The sequence below is a fragment of the Corvus kubaryi genome, unplaced genomic scaffold (assembly GCF_017639235.1).
Source record: "Corvus kubaryi isolate FWS band 111438036 unplaced genomic scaffold, C.kubaryi_AGA036_p1.0 37398, whole genome shotgun sequence".
NCBI classification, from domain to species: Eukaryota; Metazoa; Chordata; class Aves; order Passeriformes; family Corvidae; genus Corvus; species Corvus kubaryi.
In genome coordinates, this window is record NW_024581137.1 from 49,561,602 (window position 1) to 49,579,581 (window position 17,980).

The window sequence follows — 17,980 nt, forward strand, 5'->3', positions numbered from 1 at the left end:
AATTGGCTTAGTGCCAACTTGTTGTAGTCGCTAGGTTTAGTTTAGCAAGCTGCAGCTTTCCTGAGAGCTCAGTGGAGCTGCTTAGGGCAGTGCGACCCTGTCGCTATCCCGTAGTCCATTTCAGACGTCCCTGCGGTTTTGCTCTGGCAGCTATCAGCTTTACAACACAGTGATGGCAAAGGAGGCGAGAAGGGTCTCTCTATAAGGTTTTAAGAGGATCTTTGAATAGTTACATCTTGTCCCAGCGATCCCCAGAGGCAGAGAGACCTCCTGATCCAAGCACTGGAGGTTTTCTCGGGGGCTCAGGGGTGGTACATGGGCCCAGCTGGGGTACAGGAACCACTAGGGAGGACCTGAGGGAGTGTCCAGGGCTAGGGGCAGGGGAACATGGCAGGGGGAACAATGTGAAAGGCATTTAATAAGTGAATCAGTGGGAAATACAACACTACACCAACTCATGTAACTGTAGGAGCATGATAGGTGTGGCACACTAAAGGACAAGTAATTATTAAATCTGTGGAAAAATTAAGAACCATGTCCTGTTAAGCAAGGTCTTAATAAAGACTATAGAGTAGATAAAATCAAAAATGAATAAATTAGCATACATGGCTAGATATTAGTATCTGTGGCCTCTTGGTTGTTTCCCAACCTATTTCAAATGTTTCTGCATAATTTGGGACTGAATGTGAAGAGTGCTTGATAGGTGCAAGAGAGATGCTACCTCTTTTCCTCATTCCACAGCGGTGTACTGCATGTCAGCTGTGTGCGTGGTACAGGAAACGTGGCCTGCGCCTTAGGAAGTTTATACTCTGAATCTGGGAAGTTGGATCACCCTGTGGAGGAAGGTGAATTTTATCTGGGCTGAGGTTATATTTAGAACGGGAAGCCTCTCTCAGTCTAGTGTGTCTCTTCTGTTGAATGTCAACTGGATACTTGTACAGAAGACTAAAAATGAGTGGTGAACATGACAACTGTTATATCTTGCATTACTCACAGCAGACAGGTTTGCTTTTGGTATTTCCGTGAATTTTCTTTCCCTTTCCTCATCTGTGTGTTTAATTGGTTGTTTCTATTTATTTTAGTTGGTTGCTGTTCATTGCAATGGCTGTAGAACCATAGAATTTAGGAAAAGACCTCCAAGATCGACTCCAACTATTAATCTGACACTGCTAGATCCACCACTAAACTGTCCCTAAATGCCATAACTGCAAGACTTTTTTAATACATCCAGTAATGGTGACTCTGCCACTTGCCATGGCAGTCTGTTCCAATGCTTGACAACCCTTTCCATGAAAAAATTTTTCTTATATCCGTTCTAAACCTCCCTGATGCAACTCGAGGCTGTTTCCTCTTACCGTCTGTCTTTTTTACGTGGGAGAAGAGAGCGACTCTCACCTGGCTACAACCTCCTTTCAGGAAGTTGTAAGGAGCAATAAGGTCTCCTCTGAGTTTCCTTTTCTCCAGGATAAACAACCCCAGCTGCTGTTTACCAGCACCTCCAGGTCCATTCCAGCAGGGCCAATTTCCAGCCACTCTGTCCCTAGCCTCTAGCACTACCTGGGATTGTTGTGACCTAAATGCAGGACCTGGCATTTGGCCTTGTGGAACCTCATACCATTGGCCTTGGCAATGTGTTCAGCCTGACCAGATCTCTCTGCAAACCCTTCCTGCCCTCCAGCAGATCAACACTCCCACACAACTTGGTGTCACCTGCAAACTGACCAAGGGCTCAATCGATCCCTTCATTCAGATCATTGATACCAACAGTAGTGTCCCCAGTACTGAGCCCTGTGGAACATGCTTGTGACCAGCCAGAGTTACAGCCATGGATGTAACTCTGTTCACCACTCTATGGGCCTGGCCATCCAGCCAGTTTTTTACCCAGCTAATTGTACACCAGTCCAAACCATGAGCAGCCAGTTTCTCCAGGAGGATGCTGTGGGAAAACATGTCAAAGGCTTCACGAAAGTCAGGGTCGACACATCCACAGCTGGTTCACGCTGTCATACCAGTAGATCAGCAGCATGATCTTTCCTGGCACCAAGGTCAGAGTGACAGGCCTGTAATTCCCCAGGCCACTGTGGATGGGGTTACATTTGCTGACTTCCAGTCACTTGGGACCTCCCCAGTTAGCCAGAACTGCTGGTAAATGTTGGGGAAGTGGCTCTGTGAGCACTTCTGCCAGCTGCCCCAGTACCCTTTGGTGGATCCCTTCCAGCCACAGAGACCTGTGCTTGTCTCAGTGGTGTAGCAGGTTGCTGACTATTTCCTCTTGGATTACGGTGGTCTCCACTATGTGGAACAGCTCTGCAGTTCTCACCCTGTGAAACTGAACATCACTGATAGCTCTAGCTCTCCTAAGCAAATCAGAATGAACTCTGTTGATCCAACATCATGCACAAGTCATTACTGAGAATCGGCACCTTTTCTGTTTGCAGATTCAGAAGACAAATATTTTAGACAAAGATCAAAATGTTATTTATTAGCACAGGGGTTAACAGTATTCATGCTTTCTGTTCCTTTAACGTTTTGACCATTGAGAGCAACTTGAGAACCCTGCAAGACAAAAACTGAGTGTAAGCTCTGTTCAGCTGTAATTTTGCTGGTGTTGCAAATGTTGAAAAAAAAAAATTCAGTATTTTTTGTTTGCAAAAAGCAGACACCACCCCCAGCCCTCTAAGTACAGAGCTCTGACATTCTACCCACCATAATTTTATAGGAAATTAATTATAAATAAATAAAATAACATGGTTCCCAAATCATTCCATCTGTTATTAATAATTCTATTTTTTAAAACTTATTTAGTAAAATAAACCACGTTTAATGTTTTTTCTTACAGCTAAACTGGTGCAAAAATGATTTTGCACCACTTGTAATAGTTTTGAGAGATACCTGATATACTTGAAAAACATAATTTGAAAAAGATGCTGAGAACTTCTCTTGGCAGTGGAAGATAGCAGCATTTGTAATTCTTCAAGAATCTGTAGAAGCATAGGACTTACCTTTGTTATGGACCTGGGGATGTTGAAAAAGGAACAGACTGGAGAGATAACTGTGACTTTATTGATTATGCTGCAGGGGCCAATCCTCTAGCATAGCAAAAACGTGGAGGTTTAGATGAAAGTAAAGACTGCTCTGAGGGTAGATTGAGTATATGAAGAATATGTTAGTGCTGATTGTGAATTCAAGAACTGAATAAAAACTGAAAAAAATTGTTAGTGGGGCTTGCTATCAAATTCATCTTGTTGAAAATACAGTTTAAAGAGTACGTCTGTCACTGACTGTTCTCATCTGGGATATGCATAATAAAAATAGCTGCTTTTGGAGCCAGTGGTACAATCTGTTATGCTATGAAGAGATTAAGACTTCGCAATTCAGTTAAGTAGAGACAGTGCTTCACGAAAGTCACTATATGTAGGTCATGGTTTTTTAGTCTGTTCAAAGGCTCTTTGTGCTTGGGAGGTGTGATCTGCATCTTGTCCTACAGCCTGTGAGTCTCTAAAGAAATGCTTGTTAGCTCTGCTTCTTCAGGGCTTTATTTTTGTTCGGTGGTGATTTTTGGTTGGGTTTTTTGTGTATGTGTGTGTGTGTAAAATGTACAGCTACTAACTGTGCTCTCCTTCTATGTCTGGAAAACTGTGTCTGTTCTTCCAGCATTTAATTGATGTTTTCATATTGCCTTGGGTGTTTTCTGCCCCGTGTATGAACTGTCATACTGTCTCTGACTAGTTTCTGTAGTTGTTTAAGAAAAGAAGTCACTAGAAATGTCTTTCGAAGGGCTTTTGGCCAAACTTAAATCCATATTCCTGAGCTTCAACTTCACTGAATAAATATTTATAGCCATGGTTTATTGATATTGAAAAAGATTTGGCATGAATGAAAGGAAGTAGAAGTGCAGGCAGTTAGGACTCTGTCATGTGTGTTGTGTTAATATTGGTTGACACAAGATGTCTTGGCTGTGCTTGTTTTTTAGTTTGTTTATGGTGTTACAGCAACACTTCACTCCAGATGCTACTGTTAGAAACCAGTCCAAGCATATATTTATATAGTTCAGAAATGAGTTCATATTTTTATCTGCTTGTATGCTGATTCTCTTGTCAAGAATGTTAACTGTTCAATATGTTGTCCACTGTCTAGGGAGATCCCTAAGCTTTCCGGTATTATAAATGACTGGACACAGTTGACTAAAATTATTTCGTATTTGAATTAATTTTTTGTTTTGTGTTTTGTTTTGATTTTTTTAGGTACATTTTCCAGACACAGAGAGAGCAGAATGGCTCAACAAGGTAAGGAGAAACATTGATCCCAAATGGGAAGGAGCAGGAGGGAAAGCTGAGATTAAAATAAAAGGTGAGGCAAGAGCCTGAGAACAGAGTAGTTTTAACATTATGCTTTATACACTTGAAGTCTCTGGTTGTTGATCCAGTTAGTCACAAGAAAGATTAAATTTAGTTTCATGGTCCTGAAGTTGTGAGTTTTGTAAATGATTTTAAGTGGCACTACAGTAATGACAGCTGTAATTGTGTGGAAGTCATAGCAGCTGTAAACACAGTCTTTAATTTTCTACTTGTCTGGGATACTTTCCAGTTACTGTAGGTTCCTGACCTATAATCTAAAAATAAATGAAATTTATGGTTTTGATTTGTGTGTGTGATAATTTAAGATATAAATCTACGTAGCTTGCTTTTTAAAAAATATCTTTCATCAAAGAGCATAGAAGAACATGAGTTAATTAGAAAATAGTAAGAAAAAAGCGATATAGAATCTTCAGATAGAAAATTCAGATGCAGTGAAGTTCTGACTTTTTTACATTTATAACTTATGCATGTATTCAAGAACTGTACTTCCATGTAGATTTTTTTTTTCCTCCTTAGACTGTAAAACAGATGTGGCCTTTTATTTGTCAATTCATTGAGAAACTCTTCCGAGAGACCATAGAACCAGCAGTAAGAGGCGCAAACAACCACCTCAGTACCTTCAGTTTTACAAAGATTGATATTGGTCATCAGGTCAGTGTCCAATGAAGTTTTTTTAAGAGATCCTGTTTTACATACCATTTTCATGTAGTCTGTTCAAATCTACACAGAAATATTTCTCAGTGACACTTGCTCATAAGCCTGATTCTGGTTTCTGTTGTAACAATAAACTAAAAATGTGTGGGTTTTTTAGCAGAGGCTTTACTATGTTTTGTGGGATCTATGCTTCAGAAACTTGACTGAGAATTTGGAGAGGACTCAAAGTGTAGTAATGCCTTGTCACATGAAGAGTTCACAGCAATGTGATTTTAATATTGTTCATGTAATGCTTTATAGCCATGTTAAGTGAGCAGGGACCATTATCCTTTTCCCAGATGATCCAAGTGCAGTTTTCTTGTAACAGATGCACTTCTAATCATGTTATGTGTGGATTCAATGGCAAGGCTGCTGGCTTGGCTTTCCAAAGGACTGCATATAGCACAGCATTAAGGAGCATACAGATGTTTGTCTTCTGTTTCATCCCATGGAAGAAGGGGTTGCACATGCTTGCAGAAGAGCCTGTTTGACCAATGCAAGCTCAGTTCCCTCTGCTTGCAATGAGTTCAGCGCTACTTAATCTTCTCTGCAGCAACCAGAACTTTACTGCTTTGAGATGCAGTTGAACAGCTTTTGTTTGAAGTTGCCTTTCGTGTTCCTATTGTGTGTGTCATAAATAGAATTTCAAGTAAGGATTTAAAAATCAACACCTCCACACACCCCCAAATGTTAGGAAACCTGAAATTAATTTCAGGCGTGATAGAGGGGAATTGTTTTTCTCTCTTTGTGACTCTGTTTCATGTAGGTTACAATTCATTATGCTTTACTGGACCTTTTGTGTGTTGGATTTATTATTTTTTTAAATTGTAAATCCTTTTACACAAGGCCTCTGTCCTGCCCTAGATGTAGTTGTATTACAGACTGTAGCATTCCTTTTAAGCCATACTAATTTTAAGTAGGTTTTAGATTAGCACCCAGACCTCTGTATGGTTCTGAAGTTGGATTGAGTAATCTTTGACATGACAAACAGCTATTCTTACTTTATACTGCAGCCTTGATTGAGTGGATTGAGCTGCACAGCCCCAAGACAGCAGTGAGATTTTGGTTTTACGTAAATTATCAAAAAGGTGTAAAAAGAAATACGACAATTTTTCCAGAAAGGAAAAACTCAAAAGTGAGGTTGTTGGTCATCCTCTCCTGCCTAGTGTTTGATGAATGTTTGAGGCTTCAGAGTGTGTGCTTGATACGTGTTAGTTCTGTATGAGGAAGGGAGAGAGGCGAGTGTCAACACAATGATTTAGAGAGAGAGAGCACAGAGTGGTTGACATAACTTTTTTTGGGAGTTATGGATTCTTTTCCATCTATCGTCACTAAATTCTACTTGAGGCAACTACCTTTTTGTGAATTAAATTTAACTTGTTGTTGTAGTTGCACAGAAAAGAATGCTTTAGGAGTGTTAGACATACACCTGTACAGAAAAATCGGATATTTATGCAGGGGAGAGGGAAAGCTTGATTTTTAAATATTTTATAAATCTTGAAGTTTAGTGGTCTATACCCAGGGTAATTGCCAGAAGGATTGTGGTTAAGTGGATCCCAGCAAGGTAATTTTTACTCTTGAAATAAGAATTCAAACGAAATTGATAGCCTTACTTCACACCTTTTAATGTTTATAGTAGATTCTTAACTTCAGGCCTGAATGTGCCTCTCTTCGCCTTTATTTCAAACTTAAGAGTTTAATATGCTTCTGTAGAAGAATCCAACTTTTACTTGCTTCATTGTTCCAGCCTCTGAGGATAAATGGTGTAAAAGTGTACACTGAAAATGTGGACAAAAGGCAGATCATTTTGGATCTTCAAATCAGGTAAACTTTATTACCATATTTCAGTGGGGTCTATGCTTTATAATATGCACATTGTTTGATTTGCCAGTTATGTTGGCCTGAAAGGAGAATTGCTTCATTATGCAAATGTAGTTAGTTCTAATTGTGTATGAATGCAGGAAGAAACTGCATGCTGTAAATAGCATTTATCTGAGGGAAATGGAATATCAACTCTGTTTGGTTTCATTATTAAAGTAATGTTTGTTAATAAAGAAATACTTTCCAAAGATAAAGCACTATCTTCGATTTTTTTTCCTGATGTATTAATACTTTGCCATTAAATTTAGTCTGAAATCTAAGATGTAAGATTTTTTGGGTTTTTTACTTTTCTCAGTTACTTAGATTCTTTTTATAAACATAGTATTAGAAAAAATTAGTGATAGCAACAGAAGTATTTGTGCTTACTTTACCCAGAGTACTGTAAAATGTCAGAATGATTGTGCTTCATCGCTTCACGTTTCTTTGCCATTTCATCCTAGCCCCTTTTATATAGGTTTTTCAGTAGGTCTACCCTACATTTAACCAAGTCATTCTCAACACAATCTGCAGTTGCAGTTTTTTGGAAGTTCAGTCAGTGAACCCAGAAATGTTTTTATAATTGACCATCATAGGTCTGTGTTACAGTGAGTATTTTTGCCTGGTCATGGGTTATGGAGAGGCCAAATTTGTCAGTCATTGGCAGTTGAGCAAAGAGCAGCCTTCTGTGTTCCTCACTGCTTCCCTGGCAGTAGCCAGAAGGGTCACTGGGCATCTCAGCTTCAGAGTTACTTCCAAAATTTGAATGTGGTTATTCTTAATTTTGAATTATTTTTTTAAAGCTCTGCTATGCTGAAGCCTCTGCTGCTTTGGCAGAGCTGGGCAGGCCCCAAAATGATGAGAGAAAATGCTGCTGTCTCCTTCCCTGGGTTCCAGAGCAAGTGGGGGCTACATCTGTGAGCAGAGCCCAGTCTTTAGTTAACTGAATCACTTTATTTCTCTAGGAAAAAGACAGCTATCCAAACCAGGGATTGGTGTTCCTGGACAAAATACAACAGGATTAACTCTTGAGAGCTTATTTCACTGGATGAATGTGTTAGCCCTAATGGAGAAATTTCCTTCAGTTTTCTTTGTTGGCACTTTTGACAGCAGCTGTGAGAGCAGCCTCACCTCTGCAGATATAAGCCCTCAGGAAAACAATTTTGTCTGACCACAAACAGACCATGGAAATTGTTTTTGAGAAGCTGTTTCTGTTCCAAGACCACTTCTTTCCTTTAAAGCAGAACTATTCACAGGAAGACAAGAGTAAATCTAGTATTTTTTGGTTTTTTTATTTCTGCTCATCCTCATGAAGTAGGTAAAAGTAAAAAGGCCAGTAGGTTTGTACAAAAATTTCAGGAATAATGTCCTGTTATGTAGACCTGAAGGAAATCTCTACCCATATGTCTCACTTGCGGCCTACTTAGAGAAGTGGTAGACTGTAGATACAAAAATGCTGCTAGCAAGGATTTTCTTGCTATTTTCTAAGTCCGTGAGAGACTTTTCTCTCTCACAGAAGCGGTAGCAGAGTTATGTAAACAATCAAACCACCTGCAACCTTGAAAAGTCTTGTTTATGGTACAGTAGAAAAATATTTTGACAATGGATGTTTTAGGATTTTAGCCAATCACCCCAAGGGGTGGCTGATCCTTTGTCCAATTAGACTATGAAGAAAAAAGTCTATAAAAGAGTTTGTAAAATAATTAAATAAATCAGTCTTGCTGCACAATTCCTGCCTGCTGGATCTTCTCTCCTCCTCCTCCCTATGGCTGCGGGATGCGGTGATATACCCTAGGGCCCAGGCCTGCGGTAACAGTAGACAGCTGCAATAGAATCCAATCTAAAAGGCTGAAAGAAATTCCTTGAAGTGGTTTAAATAACAATAATAGTGCTGGGTCAGCTGGGTGCTTGTTGAGCCCAACAGCCTGTCCCTACTGCCAGTGGCATAGGCTTCCAGGAAGAAAATGGAAACGAGAGCTGTGGAGTGACTATCACAGCTTCTAGGAATTAAGGCTTAGACAAAACCATCATCAAAGGAAGTCCTATTTCATATTTAAGACTTGTCCTTGGCACCTCATTTGGAAAGGGCTCTTTTTCAAAAGCTTTTAGTATGCAAGTTTAAGACAGAGCCCCCCTGGCCCCCAATATCAGTTGTTACTGTTTGGTGTTGTTATTTGCTTTTTAACAGTTTCATTTATAGGTCCTCTGAGGGTCTTATCACTGGGATTGTCTCAGTAGTAACAGGAAGAATAAGTGTCTCTCGGTACATTTAAATATGGAGTCAAGTACAGATACCAACCCTAAATTGTCTTACATTGCAGTTTTGCAAGATTATAAAGAACAGTCTCGCTGCTGGAGAAAAGTCCATCCTTTGGAATATTTACCCCTGTAGATTTTAATCTCCAGTTAAATTAGTTCATTATAATTTTAATTTATTTCTAAGTTTAAAGTTAGGAGCTTTCTATAAACCCTTCATTCCCTAAATACAGTTGAGAAGGAAAACAACCTCTTCCAACATTCATAAGAATAGTTGTAGGAAGCCAAGCCCTGTGGGGTGTGTGGTGAGGGAAGGAAGGAAAGATTTTATTTTATTTATATTTTTTTTCTGTTTAAAGTACATTAATTCTTTTAAGAATCCCCTTTTATCCTGCAGTTTCACTATTGTGGCTTCTTTTAGCCTTTCTACTGTCAGTTGTTTGTGGTGGGGTGTGTGCATTTGCTTTTGGACCTTCCACAGTACATTTAAGTAGTTTCAATGTGTCTCTGAAACTCTAGAGTATTTTTTTGCATCATCCTTGAGGGTTTTTTTTTTTTGTCTGCTTTTAATTTTAATTGCAAAAGGAGTGTGTTTTGGTTTAGTTTCTGTTGTTTCTGCAAGGATACTGAGTGCATTATGATCATTGCTTCAGACTATTTTTCAGAACCCTTCGGGACAGGTTTTGTGCATCTCTCAGGATCCAATTAAGAACTTCACTCTAAGTAGCTTGAATAGCTAATCCACAAAGCACTCACTGGAGACTGTATTTAAAGGTTCCGTTTGAGGACCGTATTTGTGAAGGGAGTGCTTTACCTTTCTCTTACTGTGGAGTTTATGTTAAATTATCAAAAGTCATGTTACAGTTTAAAAGTCTAGTTCTTGATGACAAATACGGGCAAGGGAAAAATTTCATCTATTTGAGCAAATGAAGATAAAAATCTAAATAAATTGTTAATAAAAAGGAGTCTTACAGTTGCTAAAGTGCATGAATGTAGTAGATACTTGGTGGAAGTTAAAGGTTATGGATCAACAGAAAACAAGATAAACTCAGTTTAAATGGGAACTGTAGCAAAGAAAGCAAAAAAGATTGAGAGACTGAAGAAGTAATTACTAGTAACCTGAGTTTTTTCAGCTTCTTATGATACAAAAAAATTGATGCACTGAAAGAGTTTTGGGCTGCAGATTGAAACACATGGCAGATTTTTTCAGATGTGGAGTACTTGAATGGGGAAACTCACTACATTGTACTGCCAGAAGACAGTTGAAAAATAGGGTCTAAAGACCTTCTACAAACAATTAAGATAGTCCAGTGTACAGAACCACATATCTCTGTTATATAGGAAATATTTTTGTCCTAACCTTTTATTTTCTCTTCTTCTGGATATCTTTCATGGGCTACAATGACCACATGCAGTACATTGCACTTTTCTTCTGATTCAGTACAGCTGCTGTTAATATTCTTACAAGAGTGTCCTCATTAAACTGTAATCTATCTCAGTGTTCCGTACCTTAAAGGGATCATAAATATTTCTGGGATATTATGATCTGAATGTACAGAATTTGCTTACAAAATGAACTTTCAAGTTGTATGGTATATTACAGTGGAATTGCATAGGCATCGACTGTTAATGGACTCAGCCAAATATCTTAGGAGATAACACCATATTTAGCTTTATTATGAAGTTAAATTTTGTTGACTTAGTCCCCTCAAATGCAGTTTGTTACTATTTTTACTGCAGTTTGTCATCATGTTGTTATGGATTTTCAAACAAGTATATTGCTTCCCGGTCTTCATAACTCAAATAGTTCTGATGCTGCAGAGTGTTGAGATTGAGGTTTCAGTTGCAGGTTTTAATTGACCTTGCTTCTCTGTGTCATGTTGTTATGCAACTATATATAAATATGTGGGAGTGTATTTATATATATCCCTACTATGTCTATATATAGTTAGATGGCTTAAAAATAGAAATTACATCGTTTTAAATTGTGTATTAGAAGTTATGCACCTATTTTTAAACTGTACAGTCACACTACATTCTTTCCAAGGAAAGCAACTGTCACCTTCCTTTGACATAGACCCCATCATGTTGTTGTCTTCCAGTTCCCCAAACTGGCCATTGAACAAAAAGGATTCTGCATAGTGTTATCTTTTCAATAGTCAAAAATAAATTCCAGTGATGGATGTTTACAGGAAAGTCTTGGTGCTATTGTTTATTTCTGTTTAAGGGATTGATAAGATTTGCATTTGTTGAATTCCGAAAGACAGCACTGCCACACACAGAGTAGAGGAGGTTACAGATGATTTGGATAGTGGATATGCGGAATGCAGCAGCTCTTGTCTTTGTTTTCTTTTGCTAGTACCTTGTGGCCATCAGATTCAGGGGGAGGAACAGCAATCCTGCTGTTCTGCTCTTATTGTGAGAGTAATTTATTTTATATTGACTTGAGCCTAGAATGGCCGATGAAGAGAAGAATTCCATTTTGTTCACAATTCCCCAAACATTTTTGTAATAACATCCCTTCATACTCCCAAACACAGCTAACAGTGTTTCACTGTACAGGCCCGGTCTGAGGAACTAATGTGCAGAAAACTGGGCTCTGCTGCAGAGTCTGGAACAGGATGCCCTGCAGAGGAAACATTTTCTCTCTCCTTCCAGCAGTGTCTGGCTTTAATCTGCCTCATCTCCATCCCACTTGGTTCCTTCTTCCATTTTCTTTACCTAGGCAGTCTGTTCAGAAAGCTCTTCAGATTTCATTTGTTCTTCTGTTACAGCCTCTATCTACTTAGCCAGTGTCCTCATCCAGCTCACCTCTCCCTACCTGGAGCATGGTATTCAACCTGCTGGGTTTTGCTTTTAGCTCTCATTCTGTACAATCATTGACCAATTCCTTACTAAATCAGAGTCTCAAGCTTTCTTCCTGAACTCCTTGTTGAGTCTCAAAATCTGTTGGTTTTCAGAACCAGTGTGTCTCACAGCAGTACCAGCTCTTGGAAAAAAGCTCAGCTCTGCTTGAACTGCATGAAACTTCAAGGAGGGTAGCTAAAAATCCAAGCCTCAGTTGTGTGTGAATAATCTTGTAGCCTTGTAGCATGGGCAAAATAGATGGGACTTCTTTTTACCGTCTTTGTCAAATCTAAAATACAGGGCAGCATCTGGGAAATTCCAATCACTTGACCTTGCATCCCCAAAAACGGAATACAAGAACTGTTCAGGGAAAAATTTGCATAGTTTTTAATATATTCTCTAATTTGCTTCCTGCCTTCTCTCCCTTCAGAATGGGCTCAACTGTTTTTGGCATAAAACTTGCTTAGAGGATCATTCAGCTCAGCATGCCCTGCTTATTGAAATTCTAAGTACGACTGGCTTTGCAAGTCTATGAATATTTCAGACAAGTTTCATTTTTAGCATAACACGCATTTCTGTCTAGTGCTTCTCATGATTATGTTAGATGAGAATGAATTTGGGTAGATTTACTATCAATGAGATCTGTGTAGAGCTTTCGTGAAATGGAGTATGAGTTCTGTGTCCATTACTTCCCAAAAGTTGGGCCTCTTGCTTGTTTTCTGTTATGCATCCCTCTGGAGATGATAGCAAACCTAGGTATTAATTTGAGTGATTTTGATGACAGTGGTGATGTTTTGAAGGGGATGTTTTAGCAGACTGACATTGTTTTATGTTCTGATATTTCAACGTGCATTTTTTGTGCATACACTGAGATACAAAATACATTGTCATGACAGTGCAAAACAGAACCAACAGTTTATTGCAATTTAGTCCATAAAAGTGAAATGTATACTTCCTTTTTTGGTTTAGTTTCGTTGGAAACTGTGAAATTGATTTGGAGATCAAGAGGTACTTCTGCAGAGCTGGTGTGAAAAGTATACAGGTGAAATTAAAGTTTTTTCTTTTGATTTTCATATCAGTCATTATTTTCTGATGAAATAATCTATAAGAAAGAAACTGTAGTTTTCTAGCTTACTATTTTTTTTTCTCATTTAAATAGTGTTGATATTGCATGGTAATTTCAGTAACATGACTTAAAAGATCAAATTCCTTTAAGATGTAGAACTATTTCAAATATATAATATTTATATAGGAAAAGCTGGAGATAATTTCACGTCAAGACAATGTGATGTGTCATGTGTTCAAGTGTTGCTCAGTTTATGAAGGCACCACAGACCTTAAAATTTTGTTTCATTTAATATCTCACTGTCAGACAGAATTACTGGTTTAGATGCAATTACTATTAGTAGTCTTTCCATTTGATATTGTTTCTGAGGTTTCCTTAACTTCCTGATAACAGATCTCTCCCTGAGGAAGATCTTTTGCATGTGTGTCTTGACACACCTATAAGCATTTACCTGCTTTTGCTCTAGTACCTGTGGATGCTGCTGTGCTTCTTGTGTCAAATTTGTTTACGTTGAGCTGTAGAAATAATCTACTTCACACTTTTAGGAAATTACCACCAACATGACACTGCATGATACAGATGAATGTAATGAATTTTTAAGCCCAGCTGTTGAATGCTTGTGTGAATTTTTTTGGGTTTGGGTGACATGTAAAGTAAGAAAGAATTTTTATATATATCTTCCATAAGCAAGAATTTAATGAATTAGAAGTGTGAGCATTGGCAGCAAATAAATTTTATTTAAAACTTGAACTAAGGTCAATTTTATTGTCTTTTTTTCTTCCCTTTCCACAGATCCATGGCACCATGAGGGTTATCCTGGAGCCACTAATTGGAGACATGCCCCTAATTGGAGCACTATCCCTTTTTTTCCTTAGGAAACCTGTAAGCACTTTTCTCTCCCTTTCTACATTTTTTGACAGTGCTGATGATGGTAGTTAGAAAATAATGGAGCAAGAATTAAGCAGCAAAAGGAAAGAATTTGGAAAATCACTACTGTTTGGTTGAGCTTTCACAGATAAGCAGTGGACAAATTTTATGAATGCTATCAGGAACCAAGATGGATAATAACTACCTTGGAATTTAGAAGTGTGTTTTGTCAAAGCTGTCAAACTTTTATTACAAGCCTTCTGAATAAGGCAAGATCAAAAGATACCATCTAGATTGCTTGTAAAAAGCTTCTGTTGGTGTTCTCATGACATTCTGTAGGTACATGATCTAACTTAAAATTTCACAGAAGTGGAAAGGAGAGAGAAGGTAACAGAATTTAGCTGGAAAGTGTGCTAGGCCCAAGTGCACGTTTGGGCAGGAATAATAGTAAAACACAGTTGAGCCCACAAGGTCTTGCTGGTAGGAAAATGATACAGCCCGACTAGCGTGTGTGAACAAGAGGACAGCCCTCAAATGCTTTCAGTTTTAGGCACAGCACTTCAGCAAATCTTGTTTTATAAAAATATAAAGGGTGACATAGTACACATTGCACACTGACTGGCTGGTGGACAATTCTTTGATGTTGTGTATGTGTGTGTGAGGCAGTTTCAGCAATTTGAAGTTCAGTACTGTATCAGGAAGAGAGCTTAATAGAAAATGTGAACAATGTGGAAATTCTTATGCTACACAGACTTCTTTAAAGAAATTAATTGTTTCCATCTCTTACTTGGAAGTATATTTGCCATTGGAAGCTTTTCTTCAATATATTGTAATTAAACATAAAACTTACGGTGTCAAGGTTTAACAGTTTCTGACTGGCAGGTCACAAATTACAAGTGTATGGGTTTAGACACTTTGAAGCATCTCAAATTGATCATCTTGGTTTCATCAGCAGTCTGGAGCTCTGAGAAGTTGGTCTGGTTTAAAAGGCTTGGGGGGCGAGAGTGAATTCTTCAACTTTAGAAAGCATGTTATTTTCTTCAAAGAAATCACATTCTTGTAATAAGTTCTTAAGAACAAATGTTCTATGATAAATTTTTTGCTACCTTGTTGAAAAGATAGGTTTGGTTCTGGGTGTTTATGTATGGCCTAGAAACAACTTGCATCATTTATGTTATTTATTTGGATCGTTTCATCTGTCTAGAGAAACCATGTGTGCTTGGGTAGAATGAATGGAGACTTTAATCTTAGTAAAATATGCAAGGATTTGGAAATATTTTGAGACTGATTAAGTCAGTGTTTTTGTAAAAGTGAATTAGTTCATGCAAAACTGATAAAACATCATTGCTCTTATTTGGAAATAGTTGAGGAAGTACATTTGATGATGTACTAGGGATGAACTAAATTTGGATTTCCACAGATTTCTTTGAAGTGAGCCTATACACGAGGAGATGTCTGCTTAAGTTTCACCTCATTTTTACCCTCTGGCTGAGCAGTGAGTGTAGGACATCTGTTAATCTTCATGTTTATAGTAACAAAGTAAGCATGGCCCTGACAAGGATTGAATGCTGTCTTATGCTGGTTTGCACTATATTATTGTTAGCATACTCTCTGATATTATTTTGCTATTTAGTCCTCTCCTAAACAATTTCCATACTCAGTACAGTCCCCAGCTCATTCCAGGGACCATCCAATAAAGAAGTTAAATGCAAACATTCTGGTTTAGAGGAGCAGGGAGAAAAGTGTAGCTGTGTGAATGGATGCGTTGCCTTTTTTTTTTCCCCCTACAGGAATAACCTTTCTCCATGTTCTAGCTGTTGTTTGTGTTGTCTCTCTCAGTTCTGCTTTGTACAGTCCTTCTGCAGAAGCCATTCTGACACACTCTGTGCTGGAGCCATGACCTGACCCAGTATGTCTGGATTGCTTCCCTGGGGTACCTCCTGCAGATGCTTCTGTTTGGTGCCTTCTGGGGGAGAGGTAGGAAAGCTGGCCGTGGTAGGGAGGGAGAGATCAGCAGCAGGCATCCCTATGAGCAGTTCCTGGCACTGCTCTGCTTCCCAGCATCCTGCTCTGGTAGGAGGTATCCAAACTTTCCACTTCTGGTACTCCCAGAGCCCTCTCCAGTAGATTTTCAATCTGGTACTTGTGCCCAGTCCTTTCTGTCCCTGATCCACTCTAAGGGTGATGCCTCTGCAAAGTGCGTAACTAGGACAGATTGCATGTGAGAGAAGAAGCTGAAAACATACCAAGTGAAACACCTGTCATTTGGGGTCAGTTTCTGAACTTTGGGAAATACTTTGCCCACAGTAATTTTGTCTTGCTCCTATCCCCATGACACTTTATTAGGGATTCGGTTGACTTGGGACAAAAAAAAAGGATGGGAAGTAGAGTGGAGTATCAGCTTGGACTATTAAAAAGTTAAGTTCTCCCCAAAAGTATTCAGTTACAAAAATGTTAAAAGTATTTTTCATGCTCCTTTCATTTAAAAACTAAGGTAGTGGTCAAGGTCTGAGCAAACCTAAGGGTGAATGGTTCAACAAATAATCTAAGGTAGCCCATAATTTTGACAGTTATCCATGGCTGTTCAGCTTTTTCCAAGCAGACTTCTCCCCACTGCATTGTGTTTTCTCAGTGTTTATTTTTCTGACTTCGGTAGAAAAATGTAAAATAATGCTTATTATAGCAAGAACCAAATTCTGTTCTCTTACTAGAGAGCAAGTGGCTGCAGCCAAAGAAAGCTTTTCTTAAATATTTTTGTTAGAAGAGAAGAGGAATTAGTTGGCAGCTAGCATTAGATTTTGTTCTCATATTTTCCAGTCTAAAGTAACTGGCAACAATTCCTCTTGCTCTGTATCATCTGTTTGCTGGACTTAATGACTATATAAGGCAACATGGCCTATGAGTTTACCAGTCTCATATTTCTGAGTAATACATGAAATTTTTGATCTTTCAAGAGTTCTTACATCTTATGAAACCTTTTTATATACTGTATTTTGTTGTTATTGTGAAGAAGGTGCTAAAAGTTTCATCAGCTTATAAAATGTCCAAATATGTAGGAGATTTTAAGGGAGGGAAATATGTGCATGCTAATGTTTGAAGCAATCTTTTAAATCTGAGTGTCAATGCTAGAGAGAAGGTAGCACTGGATTAACAGTCAGGATTTGTGAGGTTCTTTGCATACTTCTCATAATGTTAACATTATATATATTTACCAGATACTCAGTTCCCAAAGTTTTAGTTATGATTTTACTTTTAGCACAAGTCACTACATAGTTATTTTGATTTGTGGTTCAGTTATAGAAGTTTAGGTGGCTTATAGTTGTACTATAAATGGGTAATTTTCAAAAGCTTATTCAGTGGTGCACTCAGAATTGAGGGTGTGTCCTAACCCAATCATTTTCTCTTAATAAAAGCCAAGACCCTCCCAATAAGACAAACACATAAAAATACTATTGTTCTAAAAAGAACAATGGCTGGAAAACAGGATGTCTTCCAGGAAAATTGGGCAGCTCTTCCAAAGCTCTCAGTTTCAGATTCACAGTTTTGCTTTCTACTTTCTGACTTGAGTATTACTCTCCCTCTACTCACTTTACAGATTGGTTCTGTCCTGTAGTTTTGATTTATTTTTATATAGATTTAGTTTCATTTAATATTGTCTGCCTTTGGAAAACTGGCTGGATGGACTTCCAAAATTATAAGTATGATGAAAATTAGACTCAAAAGGAGTGCTTGCAGCAAGAATGAGTCCCAGTGAAATGGCTGGAAATAAACATAAAGTGGTTATGTAGAATGCATAGATTGCCTCTAGAACATATGAGACTGTCAGGTTTGTGGAACACCTGTATAAATGCTGATGCACAGCTACTGTTAGAATAATATTTGTTAAGAATTAGTCTTGTTGCTTATGAAGTGAATGATTTGCCCTGCTACTCAGCATACTTACAATTTGCTATAACTTATCTTTTTCTCAGTGATTTTAGATTTTGGTAGTTTATGGGATGTTTTAAGGGCCATCACAGTTGGTGTTTCCACAGCA

The 17,980-nt window shown here is 38.3% G+C and overlaps 1 protein-coding gene across 3 annotated transcripts in view; it reads left to right on the forward strand.

The window, feature by feature from the left end:
* ESYT2 (extended synaptotagmin 2) overlaps positions 1 to 17,980 on the forward strand; it is an 82,844-nt gene that overhangs the window by 26,601 nt on the left and 38,263 nt on the right. For all 3 annotated transcript variants that reach the window (XM_042042759.1, XM_042042760.1, XM_042042762.1), the window contains exons 2-6: positions 4,245 to 4,286; positions 4,875 to 5,009; positions 6,799 to 6,875; positions 12,981 to 13,053; positions 13,870 to 13,959. In XM_042042759.1, coding sequence (XP_041898693.1) covers positions 4,245 to 4,286; positions 4,875 to 5,009; positions 6,799 to 6,875; positions 12,981 to 13,053; positions 13,870 to 13,959 — 417 coding nt within the window. The remainder of the gene's footprint in view (positions 1 to 4,244; positions 4,287 to 4,874; positions 5,010 to 6,798; positions 6,876 to 12,980; positions 13,054 to 13,869; positions 13,960 to 17,980) is intronic.